Source organism: Canis lupus, chromosome 11, assembly GCF_048164855.1.
Source record: "Canis lupus baileyi chromosome 11, mCanLup2.hap1, whole genome shotgun sequence".
In the NCBI taxonomy this organism is placed as follows: domain Eukaryota; kingdom Metazoa; phylum Chordata; class Mammalia; order Carnivora; family Canidae; genus Canis; species Canis lupus.
In genome coordinates, this window is record NC_132848.1 from 7,180,218 (window position 1) to 7,195,777 (window position 15,560).

The 15,560-nt window shown below is 38.3% G+C and overlaps 1 protein-coding gene across 2 annotated transcripts in view; it reads right to left on the reverse strand.

The window, feature by feature from the left end:
* TAFA2 (TAFA chemokine like family member 2) overlaps positions 1 to 15,560 on the reverse strand; it is a 448,599-nt gene that overhangs the window by 127,466 nt on the left and 305,573 nt on the right. For both annotated transcript variants that reach the window (XM_072843042.1, XM_072843041.1), the window contains exon 2: positions 9,087 to 9,193. In XM_072843042.1, the coding sequence (XP_072699143.1) occupies positions 9,087 to 9,192 (106 nt within the window). In that variant the 5' untranslated portion in view covers position 9,193. The remainder of the gene's footprint in view (positions 1 to 9,086; positions 9,194 to 15,560) is intronic.

The following is a 15,560-nucleotide window of genomic DNA, read 5'->3' on the forward strand; positions in this document are numbered from 1 at the left end:
CTCATGAATAAATAAAAAATAAAATAAAATCTTTAAATAAATAAGTAGTTATCATATGGCTCATAAATTTCCCATCTTAGAAATATATCCTGAGGAAATTTTGTATATGTAAACGAAAGTACATGTACAATTATGTCTACAGCAGCATTGTCAAAAACAACCAACAACTTGAAAGATTCAAATGTCTGTCAATAGTAAAAGAAATAAACATATCACAATATATTCATATAGTCAAATCCTATTTCACAGCATAGATGAATCCCTAGAGAAAATCTTCAGGGGAAGCAGCAAATCACACTAAAAAAAAATGCCCAAAACAGGATTCCATTTTTACAAAATTAAAAACGTATGTAAAATTACATTCTATTGTTTAGGGGTAGAAAGTCAGGAAGAGTACAGTATGTCTGTGGGAGGAGGGGTTGTAATCAGGGTGAGGCATGAGGAGTCGTAAGGGGCTGACATTCTATTTCTTATCCTTGTTGGTAGTTGCCCAGTTGTTTGCTTTATAATTATTCTTTCACATGTACATATATATTCTATGCACTATTCTGTAAGCATGAGGTATCTTAAAATTAAAGAGAGAAGAAAAAGATTAGGATATAGAAGGGTAAACTCCAGGAAAACAACACCTCTAATCTGCATGGTTTAAAACGGAAACACCAGCTCAGGGCAGCTCAGTCTCTCACACACCTAAGTCCATGTCAATAAATGTGTGAATACATAAATGAATCAACATCATGCTTTCAGACATTTTAATATGCTCATAAATTAAACCACATGAAAATACACCCAAATGCCATCTAGTAATTACTGTGTGGAAGACTTATGGGTGATCCTATTTGTCATCTTGATATTTCTCTTTATTATCAAAATTCCTCAAACATGTATTACTCTGAAAATTAAATAAAATAATTAAGTGTGTTGTTACAAGTCCAAAATAAGGTTAGTTTATGTTCTGGCCATTTTCTTTCTCTGGGAACATTAATCCAGTTGTTTTCACAAACAAAATCCTTAAAAAACATGAATTATATGAATGCTTTATAGTTTTCAGAGTACAGGTCTTTCATCTCCTTTGTCAAATTTTTTCCTAGGTCTTTTATTCTTTTTTGGTGCAGTTGTAAATGGAAATGTTTTCTTAATTTCTCTTCCTGCTACTTCATTGTTAGTATGTAGAAACTCTACCAATTACTGGGTATTAATTTTGTATCCTTCAATTTTACTGAATTTATTTATTCTAGTAGTTTTTTGGTGGCATCTTTAGGGTTTTCTGCATATAATATAACATCATCAGCAAAAAGTGACAGCTTAACTGCTTTCTTACCAATATTACATCATCAGCAAAAAGTGAAAGCTTAACTGCTTTCTTACTTGAGTACCCGTTATTTCTTTTTCTTCTCCGATTGCTATGACTAGGACTTCTAGTACTGTGTAGAGTGAAAGTGGTGAAAGTGGAAATCCTTGTCTTTTTCTTGATCTTAGGGAAAAATCCCTCAGTTTTTCACCATTGAGTTTGATGTTAGCTGAAGGTTTTTCGTATGACCTTTATTAGTCGAGGTATTTTTCCCCTAAACCCACTTTTTTGAGTTTTTATCATGAATCGATGTTGAATTATAAATCTGGGTTCTTCAACTCTGGTGTACATCATAATCAGGTGCAAACCAGCCCAAGAGAATCTAGTAAATACCATATAGCTAAATTGGATCAATTTCAACTGTAAGTAAACTAGCATTCTGAATATGGCCCCAATGAGCTACCCTAGCCCCTCTTCAAGCCGTATGAGCACCACCAACTTCCTTGTTTTTTGCCCCTACAGACACAGCAATCTTCTAGCTCCAGAGCATTCTGGTCCTTCATGTCTCAGCACCTTACACCTGATGCTCCTCCTGCCTGGATGTCCCATGCTCTGCCTACTTAATTCCCATTCCTAGGAAGCCTGGGTGGCTCAGCAGTTGGGCATCCGCCTTTGGCTCAGGGCATGATCCCAGGGTCTCCAGATCGAGTCCCACGTCAGACTCCCTGCATGGAGCCTGCTTCTCCCTCTGCCTGTGTCTCTGCCCCTCTCTCTCTGTCTCTCATGAATAAACAAAATATTTTTAAATAATAATAATTCCCACTCCCTATTCAAAACTCAGCTCAAGTATCTCTTCTCCAGAAAAGACTTTCCTGATCACATTCCCGCTAAAAGACTTCCCGAATCATATTCCCGCTATTGTACAGTTTAGATACTCTTATCCTGAAAAAGAAAATATTTTACAATACTTTCATACCATTCTAAATATTTGATTATCAGATTATTTTTTCCCTGACTATACTTTAAGCTTCATAGCACACCAGCATGTTTGTTTCTTCACTTTTATTTTTATTGATGTATATTTGAAACACAGGGTTACATTAATTTCAGGGATACAACACAGAGATTTGGTAAGTGTATACTTTATGTTGGGCTCACCACAAGCGTACCTACTATCTGTCATCATAGGACACTATTAAAATACATGGGCTATATTCCCTGGGCTGTACTGGATCTTCAAAACTTGATCTAAAACTCAACCCTCAAAAGAGATTAGCAATCTCAATACAGATTAACAGACCTACAATATAGATTTTGTTTATGGGGTAGTTGGTTGGATAAATTTATAAAGTATCAAATAAACCAACAAAGAGCTACCAAATACATACATACATACATACATACTCTCATCCAGGCTTTGAACTAAAAAATTATCTGAATTCTTTTTTCCTCTGAAAAAATTCCATGTATTCAAAAGTCCCAAATCAGATCAGTAAATACTTTGTATGCCAATGAGGGTAATATGCACTCAATCTTAGCTAATGAATTTTTACTTTTTTGTATATAACTCACCTCTATTTCTTTTACATTCAATACAGATTCTTTACCAACCCACATATCCAGTGATGAGTCATTTTCTTTCAATTTAGTTTGGACATGATGGGTAGGGGAAGAAAAGGCAAGAAAACATATTAACCTTCTAAGATTAATGACTATATTTTTCTGTTAGGAACTTGGAGTCCTAAACTGAAATGTTTCCTCTCTGATCCCTAATATCTGAAGCTGGACCTAATGTAATTGCTTCCAAGGGGGAAATACTGCTTATGCTTTGTGACTGTCACAATGCTCTAAGTTAATCACTACCCCCTCCCAAAATGCCCAGATCAGTACAATCATGAGAATTCCAGACTGAATCTCCATGGCAGTCTCAGCAATAAACTTATTTATCTGTGTGTGAGAGACTTTTAGCTCCCAAAGCTCAGAATATTTTATTAAGCTGGTGACATTATCTGATTCTTAGGGATCTCATTTTTCAAATCCAAATGCTCTGGATTTCTAGTGTTTCTACATCATGTTCAGATAACAGAGCAACACAGTTCTCCATTTGGTGGCTCTTGAGAGCACAATGTTACGGCACCGATATTTTAGAATGTTATTTATTTCGTTCTTTCATCTTCTACATTTACCTGTTCTGTAATGACCTAATCTCCTACCACTGTCTTTCTTACATACTCTATGAATATCATCCTTCTTGCTAAACCTCACTGTCTCCAGGCATGCTCCTACTTGAAAGCATTCATACTGATTGCTGCTTTGCCTGAAACACCTTTCCCCTCGATATTTCTGTGGCTGGCTCCATTGGAAACTTTAGGTCTTACTCAAAGGCCTTTTTTAAAATTACAATCCCTCCTGAACACTTCTTATACCTTTCTCTTTTGTCTTTTTTCATAGCATTTATACGATAAAACTATTTTATTTTTCTTTTTATTGTCTGTTCTCCTACCTCTAGGACAAAAACTCCATAAAGACAACGATTTTTTTGCCTTTTTTATGTACTGCTATATTCTCAGCCCTTAAGTACCCTTGCAGGTACTTGAAAATTATTGAGTAAAACAAATTTTCCATCAGAGTTACCCAATCTTAATATTCCTATGAAAACTACCAAGAGACTCTGAGTCTAGAGGTACTGGTTCCCAGAAAGGGGATGCTTTTACCAGAGGAAACAGTAAGAGTCCTGCTAAACATAAAGCTAGAGCTGCTGCCTGATGAACCTCAAAGACCAGCAAGAAAGAAAAGAATTATTATTGATGTGGTAAATGATTCTGATAACCATGAGAAAGAGAGTAGCTGCTGTGTATGGGAGGGAGGAGTGCAGAGAAGAGTATGTTAGATTCACTGGGTCATTTTTTGGCATCCCCATGCCCAGTTATAACTATAAATTTCTAAGTACAACCACAGCATTAAGAAGATGATAATCCAGGGCTCAGGATCCTCAGGTATGAGGTCTGGGTAACATCAGGCAAGCCTCCCAGATGAGCTTAAGTCCTGGCTGAAGGAAAGGGAAATATAAAATGGCTAAGGGAGTGTGCAGATCACGAGTATCAATAATGGCCTTGGTACCAACTGCACTTTCAAGTCAGAGGAGGGCACCATTCTTCCTCAAGTACATTTTCTTGGAAATTGCAACCAACGATAACCAATTTGATAAGCTTTGCCTGGATGAAGTGAGCTTCTATAAGCAGGAAGTGGATCTGAAGGCTATGAGAAATGGACAGTAGTAGAAAATAGATGTTGGTACATTACCAAGATTCTTTTTTTATCAGGTATGCACCTTTCCTCCATTTTCTGTGAATGTTAGCAGATTACAGTTCATGGCTCTTCCTTTCTTTGGAGGCTTTCCCTCTGCAAAAGAGGAGCCACTTCCCCAGGAAGGCTATTCTCTGCCATGGGGAACAGATCAACAGCCAGTGACTAGTGGACACAAGGACAGAAGAGGTGTCTATCTTATCTCAAGGAGAGGCCAACTCTATGAAGCAATTCATGTTCCAGAGCCTCTCCACAGGATCTGACCAGGCTATTCTCCAGCTGAGACTCTATTTGTGCTAAACTTCTATTTCCTGATCTATCCTGCTGCCCTCACTCTCCCCTCCTGAGAGCACTCGTTCAAATAATCACATCAACAAGAATTCCTGACTTGGCTCTGCTTTTGAAGAACCTTACCTAAGACATATGGTAATATGCAACTCATGGGAAAGAATGCATCCTAAGTATAGGCCTTAAAAACTCTCACAAATATCAAGTTTTTTTTTAAATCACAAAACTTTAAGAAACATATCGTGATTGAGACTCAGCAGGAAGAAAACACAAAAACTTCATAAAATAGAACCATCAACTCAAATGTAAAACATATATATAATACATAGAACATGTACATATTAATATGTACATAAGTTTAATGTGATATATAATAATATTTAAAACATAAATATATACAATATATTATATATTATATTGTGTATATTATGTGTATTGTATGTTTTGTATTAATATATATTGTGTATATTATACAAAATACATATAATATATAACTTTTATATTATATGTAATCATATATATTTAAAGTCATATATAACATATACAAAACATAATACATATAAAATGTATAAAAAGAAGAAATACAAGCATAAATGAGAGCACAAATTGATCAATATCAAAAGCCAATTCACCAAAAGAAAATAGTAATTGTGAATAGCATACAATAGATAAAATTAAACCTCAATATATGGATGAAAGGGCAGATTAGGCTGAAGAGAACACCTAGTGTGGTAAGATTATGTGAATAAATATTCCAGAATTCACTGAGAAACTTTAAGTTGGAAAATACAAAGGATGAAACACACAGAGGACCCTGTGAAAAAGCTGACATCCACACAACCAGAGCTCTAGTTCAGGAGAGACAATGGAGTAGAAGAAATATTTGATAATGTGTGAAATTTTTGCAAAGTTACTGAAAGACATCAACCCATAGATTCAGGAAGTCAACTAAACCACAAACAGTATAAACAGAAATTTGACCAGCTATATATCATGTTTATATGGAACAAGACTGCCTAAATTTGAATCCTGCCTCCTACTTCCTAACTAGCCAATCAAGGACAAATTATTTAACCTTTCCTTGCTATAGTTTCTGATCTGTAAAATGGGTTTAACAAAAGTACATACTTCAGAGATTGTTATGAAGATGAAATGAGCTGTTATGTATCTGTGAAGCTCTTAGAATAGTGCTGTTGAGTTTTTAATATTCATCTTTATTACTTTTATCTTGAAGGCTTATACAAGGTGCTCTGAATCAGATTTCTTATGATTATCTCAAAATAAATAAGTAAATCAGCCTGCTTTGCCCTAAGCCTTACTTATGATGAAAGCAGGGTCAAATGTCTGACATAAATAGCTGAATATTCTACAGGTGAATAATGAATGTGGTTTGTTTGTTTGTTTGTTTTCCATTTATATACAGGAGAGACAGTCATCCCCTCCCATCTTTAAAGAAAAAAAAAAATCTTTTGCTGCTTTGAGATGGGTTGGAAAGGATCCTAGGCAGAATGTAAATACATCTTTCCAAGGGCCAAAAAAAACCCCAGGTGTTTCAGATCAGAGTTTCACACCTAGAGAGGTAGTGCCCCAACGTCTGGCACCTTGAGAGCTTAACCTAGGGACCTAATCCAAGCTGTAAGCATTTACCTCACTTGAGGAGATAAGAGGAGTTTTATTATTCTTTTCAATCAAAGCAATTAACTACACAAATAACCATAGGTGCGAAAAGTCTCAGGAGGCTAGGGCTTTTGGGAGCACTGAGAAATCCAGGGAAGTTTCACTTCCCCACAAATACCTGGCATACACTGAGCTTAAGTGCTTGTTATACAAATAAAAATAAACACAGTTGAAGGAATCATAAAGATAAGAGCAAAAAGTAATGACATACAAGAAGAGACACAAGGGGGAGGATCTGCAATGGCAAAAGTTGATTCCTAGAGAACTAATAAAATGGCCCAATTCTGGGGAGACCAATCAAGAAAAGAGAGAAGACCCACTGAGCACTAGTCACACAGCAAGAGGAGAGATATCAACACCTACAGCAAGACTATAAAGACACTAAGAAAATACCTTGAGCTACTTTATTAGTACTATCATCTTGGAAAGCCATTTGGTATTCTCTGGAAAGGCTGAAGATACACAGGCCCAGAGACCCAGGAGTTTTGCTCCTTGGAATGGGCTCTCAAAAAACTCTTGCAGACATGCACTAGGGGAGAAGTACAGGAATTTTTACAGAAACATTGTTCATAATGGCAAGAACACACAATACCAAGTGTTCATGTACAAGAATAGAAATATATTAATTGTGGTGACTTCGTACGATAAAATATGGAGTAACAGTAAAAATGAAGAAACTGGCTATATGCCATCAACCATAATGAATGCCACAAACACTTGTTGAGCAAAGTCACAAATTACAAAAAGGCACAGTATAAAACTATCGTGAAAATTCAGTAGCTGTCAAAATTAACGAATGTACCTTTTGGCGGTATATAAATACATGGTGAAATTAGAAATAAATGCAAAACAATCATCACCACAAAATTTAAGATGAGTGATCAGCTGGGGAAAGTGGCAAAGGAATGAAATCCGAGTGGCAGAAATAGCCAGTTTCCAGAGTGTTAGGAATGTTACATCTTTAAATTGGGTGGTGAGTATGAACCATATATTCATTTTATGGATGTGACTTAACCTACATTATACTTATTATTTTAAAGGTAGAATAGTTTAAAACAAAAGGGGGCATTTCGCATAGGTTCTATCACTTGGCTTTGGAGCTGAGAGAGCATCTTTACCATGAATCCTTGCTTCACTAGAATGGCATCCACTTCTATAAATCTCCCCACTTCTCTCTTCTTGTATGGTCTAAGAAAGGGCACTGGGGTGACCACCCAGCACAGAAGGGACAGTGTGTCTTCTCTTGTTAAGCCCAAGCATTGCAAGTCTTATTAAAAGGTGAGGACACCACTTTGTCCTTAGATTTGGTCCATTGTTGCCAATTTGGAGGCATGGAAGATAATGTCCTCCTCTTTATCTTTTTAATTTTACACTAACAAATATCAAAGAGGATTTGTGGGTCAATACGTTGTATTAAAGAAAGGAAGAAATTCTAAAGTAGACCTATGATATAATTAACATTTTACGTATACATAGTCACACACACACACACACACACACACACTGTGGGGTGAAAAACAGGATGACGAAATAGGAAGGGCCTCTTCATAAAATTCTCTTATTTTGAAAGATGTCTCTTTTTGGTTTTAAACACAGGGGAAAAGATTTTGCCTCAGAGGCATCACTCCCTCACACCACGTCTTTCCTCTCCCTGGTGTTAATGTTCCATGTAATGCTAATTAAATGCACATGTGTAACTAATTTAAGTGTTACAAAATTCAAGACACTCTTAGCTCCCTCTTCCACCAAAAATAAAATGTAAAAGTTGCTCATCTCTAGACTTTACAGAGGACTGAAAATTGAATTGTAAAATCCTAGTTCACAGGAAAATCTAAATTGACTATTCCAGGTTATGAATACTTGATTATGGAAGGAACAGTTCAGAAATAGCCCTATTTTAATTCATTTGGAAAAGGTAGTCATTCATTATACTGGGTCTTAGGCTCAGCAAAGAGAACAGAAAGGGCCTGAACTGTCAAGCCTTAACACATATGTATAAAACAAATTTTCTCACTCTCTTCGGAACTGAGCCAGCTGAATATCATATTAAGGATAGAGGCCAAAAAATGGTCAAAGAGGTGCTCCCGCATGGAGACATAGGATCTACAAACAGCATAGAGGGGAAGTTTACATGGATACTTACTATGAAGACACAGATCATTACAGATGCTTTCCTTACCAGGATGACTGCAATCTGAAACTCAAGTTTATTATTATGTCAGCTAAACATTTTAACACTGGTATCTTAAAAATGGAAGTGACGGGGAAAGACAGAGTCACTATTCCATATTCTCTGAACATTATTTGCAAAAATGGCAGTAATCCTGGAAACAATCATGCTTCCCCTATCAACGCCATCTCAAGGATGACTCTCTGGGTTTTTATTTAAAGCGAAGTGTCAGAGGGGAACCTGTACCTAGTAAAACTAACAGAACAGTGAAGAAAGAACATGATAGTCTGTGTTAAAGGAAATCACTTTCCAAAGAGAGCTGAGGACAAAAAAAAAAAAACCAGAAGAGCTTACCTTTATGGTGGTTTGCACTGGATACAACTTTCCCCCACAAGGTTACAATAAATATTATTATTAGCAGCTTTCCTTTTGTTGCTTTCTGTAAGTATCTCTTACTCATCCTGCAAATAAAAATATAAAAATAAAAATGCTTAGTAGATGAAATCACTGCTTTTCCAGTATAATTGTGCTACATTTAGAGCTTCCCTAACACCTGAACACCTGAAAATTGCATTTATTGTATTTGAAATGCTGTTTACTGTATAAAATCTAAGGAGAAAAAATAAAAGTATTTCAAACAAAGTACCCTGATAGGATGCAAGAGATAAGAGAGGCCCTACCTCAGTCTTCATTCATTTAACAATAGCCTAAATCAACTGGGAAACATTACCATTTGTCTCCATATAAATATAGATTTAACTTATTCACAAAACCCGAAGCACAGTTGTTTAAATAATCTTTAAATAAGTGACTTATCTTACTTTTTTTCCCTAAAAGATTCCTTCTTCAATGCCAAGTCAAATGGTCAGCGTAAACAGTTTAGATAAAATGTGTTAAATGAATTCCTGTCCAGAATAAACTCATTTCAAATCTATTATTCCTAATGTGCTTAAAAAAAAAAAAAGTCACCTGGGACAACTGCTTCTGACAATGCCACTACTACAGACACACAGATGTTTTAATATTGTTGGAATCCACTGCCTTGTACTTTATCAGAAGGAGAAAAATTGAAAAGCACAATGCAAGATACCAAGTGAACATCTTCAAGTTGAACTCACAAAACTCAGGAAAGCAAAGCGATGTTCTAATAATAGCTACCTATAATAAAAGTCCCACACCTGGTTTCTCTAGCACTTTATGTGGCAATATTTATATTGTTCTTCACAACAAATTTGGGATATTCGTATGTCCATCTCCATTTCAAAGATGAAATTTGGAAATTTTCCTAAGATCTTGTTTAACAATAGGCAATTCTGGGTTTGAATTTTTACTCTTATTCTAAATTGCTTATATTAACTACTACTTTGCTAAGGAGTAAGCAAAACTAACATAAAATACAACTCATTTGTATTTATGACATATATAAAATATATGTCCATCAATTTCTGCCTTCCCAGATTCTAATCCTATACTGAACTCCATTCTTGTTTGACCCACAGTTTTGGGTAGGTTCGTGAGGTCACTTTCTGACCTCATCTGATTCCTCTTCTTGAATTCTCTAAATTACCTTTTTCCTCACATCTTCCAAAAATCCTATCTCTAAGAACATGATTCAGTGGTAGCAATGATGTCTATAATTTTGTATGATTCTGAAAAGGAGTCGTTACTATGGATAAATGCATTGAAAATGATCATATATTTTAATATAGATATATGCAAACATTCCTTGGCCTGAGGAAGCTGTGTGCACCAATTCAGATGTTGAGGAGACATCGTTGTATGATTAAGAGCATGACTAACTCTTGAGTCTGACTGTCTGGATTTGAGTCCAGGCTCCACTGGCTTCTAATTGTATCATTTCCTGGATCTCTTGCTTGAGTCTCCTCTGCTATAAAATGGGGTAATGCATGCAAAATGCCTGCTGTATTGGTTGGCATGTATATGGGCTCAATGACTATGAGACTAGAGAACAATCCAGTCATTTGGATGTTACATTTGGTCTCTGAGGGCCACAAAAGGCCAGTCCCATTCATGGAGTGACTGAAGAGTTTCAGTGACACCAACATCCACCAAGCCCTCCATGGACCTTCGTCTTATGACATGTCAAGATAATGTACAAAGGGGTAAGTGCTTGACCTCTTAGATTAGATTGTTTGGTCAAAGTCCAGTTTCCTGCCTACTGACTTATTACTTTGGACAAATTACTTCATAACTTAGAGTATTTCTTTTGTCATTAAGATGAAGATAATAATAAATATCTACACCAGATAGCACTGACAATGTGAATACTCAACGAGACAGTCCATGTAAAGCATTTAACACTACGCACAGAAGATAATAAGCACCGAATAAGCATTCACCATTACCACAAGCATTACTAGGTTAGCCCAGCATTTACCTCGGGGCATTCTGTGAGGCACCAATTCCATAGCATGTTAATACAAATATTAGTGAAAAACATGGAGAGGGGGTACAAATATATTTGTAGACCTCTGACTTCCACAAATGTAACCAGATCCTCTTCTAACAAGAGGCCTATTTGAGTGTGCAGCATTTTCCAGAAACCTTTTGCCACAGAGTAACACAGGATACTAATGTTCTCGGGAAGCCTTTGAGAGAAATCATCTGGTTTTGTATTCTCAGAAAGTCGGACACCCATTTTACATCATCCGTTACATAGCCCTGGTTTCCTCTCAGCACACTTACTACTAGTTTGGGTCTGAGATTCTACTTTTCTGAACATTTTTTGCAGCCATCCTGCCTCCCCCACTCTACACTCGGTTCCTGCAACCTTACTGTACCACATATCCTATAACAGAATGAACAGTTTAGCAAAACTCATCTGACAAGAAGAGCTGCTTAGCATAATTCTTGATAATAGCTTTGCCGTAGCAAATGGCCTCTGCTACAAGGTCAATGACCCGCCGTATCTTCCATAGCACTGTGCACCCACCAAATGGGATGACGGAACTGACAGCAGGTCAAACTGATAACTAGGCATCTGGAAATGGAAACACCCACAAAGTCACCAGGCTGTCAAACTAAGAAAGGAAGGGGGAATGCAGTTCAACATGTGGAAATGTGGAAAGACCCCTGCCTTGTCCCTCTCGTCCCTCTCCATCCCCTCCGGTCAAGTACCATCTTCAGTCGGCATTATTTCCTGAATATCTCTTAAACATAACTTATTTTCATCCCTACTGCAATATTGCAGTTCAGACTACCAATATCATGGGCCGACAGCCTCTTAGCTGGACTTCTTACTGCCGATATTGTCAGCCTCTGGAACTGGAGACAAAGTCTGTGTCTGCCCTTCTTCATGACTACGTCTGTAGTAGTAGGTACTCAGTAAGTGCCTAATACTGTTGACTGGATGGGATCCAGTGTAGCCAAATAAGTAACTATGGATCATGAGACACCATTTATATGATCAAAACCTTCACAAGACTCCCCTCTATGTTCAGAAGACCCTTAACCCTCACTCAGCAAGATTTTAAAAAAAAATGAATCAAAGTTAGGCATTTTTTGTACTATCTCTAATATTATTAGAGATTAAGCCTTTCCTCTCCATCTCCCTCTCCACACATACTCACAGTCTTTGTTGTTGTTGTTAAGGATTTTATTTATTTATTTATTCATGAGAGACACGAGAGGGGCAGAGATACAGGCAGAGGGAGAGGCAGGCTCCCTGCGGGGAGCCCAATGCAGGACTTGATCCCAGGTCCCCAGGATCACGCCCTGAGCTGAAGGCAGGTGCTATATTTCCTCAATGTCCTGCAGCTAAATTTCCCTTCCAGGTCACCTGAAACATATCAGCCATCCACTTCATCCCCGGGTCCACTCTCATTAATGCCAACCTCTAGTCACTGGTCAGGGTGCAAGTGAGAAGGCCGTCTGTAGGATTTGTTCAGGACCAGGTGGAGCGCCCTTCCTTATGCACACCAGCCACTTGCCACACTATCGTAATTTGCCTGCACTCATCTCCATCCCTCCCTGTCATCTAAGAATCTTGAAGAGGGACTGTGCTCCGTACATTTGTGAATACCTAGGGCCTGATCCAAGAGTCAGCTTAGTAACTGGAAAATATTTGCTGAATGTTGGTGGTAACTTAGAGCCAAATATATCGTGTAGCTGTCACCATGAGGAGGAAGCAGGTGTGTTTCATTCCTTTAGGATGCAATTAGGTAAGTAAAGACGAACAGAAAGAAGAACGTGAAAAAGAGGTGGGGTGGGGGAGACAAGGAGAAAAAGGGAGGAATCCCATCTGGAACATGTTTTATTCTAACTGATTTTCACATAACAATAATGTGTGAGCGAACTGAAGGAGGGCTTTCAGCAAAGGGGCATCAAAAGGGAGAAAGCTGAATGGTCCATTTCTCCTTGACCCTCTATGCCAGCACAGAGGAAGGGGCATCCCCTTCTCATCCAGTATGTAAGGACCAGACCCCAGTTTATTATTCTTCATTTTATTTTATTTATTTATTCATGAGATACACAGAAAGAGGCAGAGACACAGGCAGATGGAGAAGCAGGCTCCTCTCAGGGAGCCCAATGTGGGACTTGATCCCGAGACCCCAAGATCATGCCCTGGGCCAAAGGCAGATGCTCAACTGCCGAGCCACCAGGTGCCCCCAGACCCCAGTTTAAACATGTCCACCACAGCCAAAGGCCATACATGCTCTCAGAATTGTCCCATTCATCTGTAAAAGAAACATGACAAAACACAAGTGACTTCTTGAACAGCAAAATCTGAGGGAAGAAGAAACAGCAAACTGAAGGATAAATACACAGAGCAGACGAAACTTTGAGATGGCTTCTCAAGCAGCCACAGCTTGCAAGGAGCAGGAGGCAAACAGGATAATGGAGCAATGGTAATCTTGGCAGTGAAGGATGTTGAAAAGTTGTCAAAGTAGAAGACTGACAATTAAGCCTTCAGACTTTCTCCCACTCCTTTCTTTTGTGTGACACGTTTCTGTTATATTCTCTGAGATTCAGTCTTTTGAATGACTGTGAAACCCTTCACCTCCCCACCAATGTTAAAAGTGCATTTAATTGTAAATAAGCCAAGCACTGGAAAACTATTATGATACTAAAAAATCATTCATTTCCCCATAAAAAAAGAGAAAGTAAGTTTAGCTGATCTAAAGAGGAGAAGATGGGAGGGGAAGGGGGTGGTGAGGGGAAGCCTTACATACAAGGGAGATAAAAGCTGGGACCTAAAATCCAACCTCCTGGGCTACCCTTGAGTGCTAGACACTTCTGTGGAAATAAAGGCCACATAAGACAACATACATAAAGGTCTTTTTAGGACTTTTCTCTGTGTTGATCTAATATTTACACCAACCTAGTGCTGGCATGGACTTTAACAGCCCAATCTAGTACAGGAATTTACTTTTGAGGAAGAGTGTTGCAACTGATAATACAATTTTCTCCTCACAGGGACCAGAATGATGTTATGAAATTTATATCAGATTTTATTTCTCCACCCTACTCCTTGCTTTAAATCCCAGAATTTACTTACCTATTGAAACAAGAGTAAAATCTAAATTTCTTACTGGAAGGAAAGCTCAACATCACCTCCCCCCACCCCCCCACCCCCTGGACCTCTCTGAGCTCACTTCACATTCCCATTCCCTTCCTTCCCTACACTGCAGCCCCACTGGCCTTCCCCCTGTCCCTTTGTTGGGGGGGGGGGTTGTCATTGAGAGGACATGACTGATAAATGACCCACGAGCTAGATCCAGGCAATGAGAGGCCCCTGTCCTGGAATATACATTCTGCCCACCGTTTATATGGTGGGAGCCATTCAAGGACATAGTCTTATAGTCTTACATAGAGTGTAAGATGTTGTTGAGGCCATCTGGAATGGCATACATGACCGAACACCATTAAGGACTTGATATACTTTAAAGAGTTTGGCAGGTGCGTGCAGAGATCTACTGCTTGCAGCCACCCAAGACAAGCCTCATACCTAAGTTCCCTGGCTCGTTAACCCTGCCACCTGCCAGTTGGGGGTGGACTGGCCTGCCTCTTTCTTCAGTTTCTCCCTGCCCCTCATGTATGGGAGCCAGTTGTAGACCTCACCCAGGGAACTTCTGAGGGTGCAAACCAACACCCTCATGCCAAGCTTGTTCTACACCTTACACTAATGGCTGAGCTGTTTATGACTGCCTCCACGGAGTGCCCCCTGACCAGCCTGCCCTCCAGAGTCTGGAGAAACACAGTCTCTCCTGCTCCCGGTATCCTGTAGAATTTGCTCCATCCACTTCAATCTCAAGTTATTCACTTATTTACACATTTTTAGTGTTTATTTTCTTCTTCTTCCCATTAAAATGTAATTTCCATGAGGGCAAGTCCTATCTATCAATCACCACTCCAGCACAAAAAAAATACCTACATCATAGAACAGCAATATATGTTCAATGGAGTAAGTAGCGTATTGATTTTTTTAATCAGAACAAAAGAAATGAATCCTTTCAATGAACTTTCATTACCTGTTCTAAGTTAAACAATTAAATTTCTATTATATTCAGCAGTTAGGAATGCCAATGGCAAGACTGATGTACATATCAGTGGAGTGAGAGGAGATGAAGTAAGAGGCAGACTGAGTGGGAGACAAGGAAATGGAAACAGAGACCAGATTGCTCTCTCAAGAAACATGCAGAGAAGAGAAGATGGAGTGGTAGCTGGAGAGATGTGCACAAGCAGCGGGAAGGAGTGAGAAGGAAGAGAAAAGGGAAGGATGCCAAAATGAGCATAGAGTATGAGGATTCCAGTTTTTGTACAGTTTTATATTCTACAAATATAAGCTGCTATTACAATATTGTTACC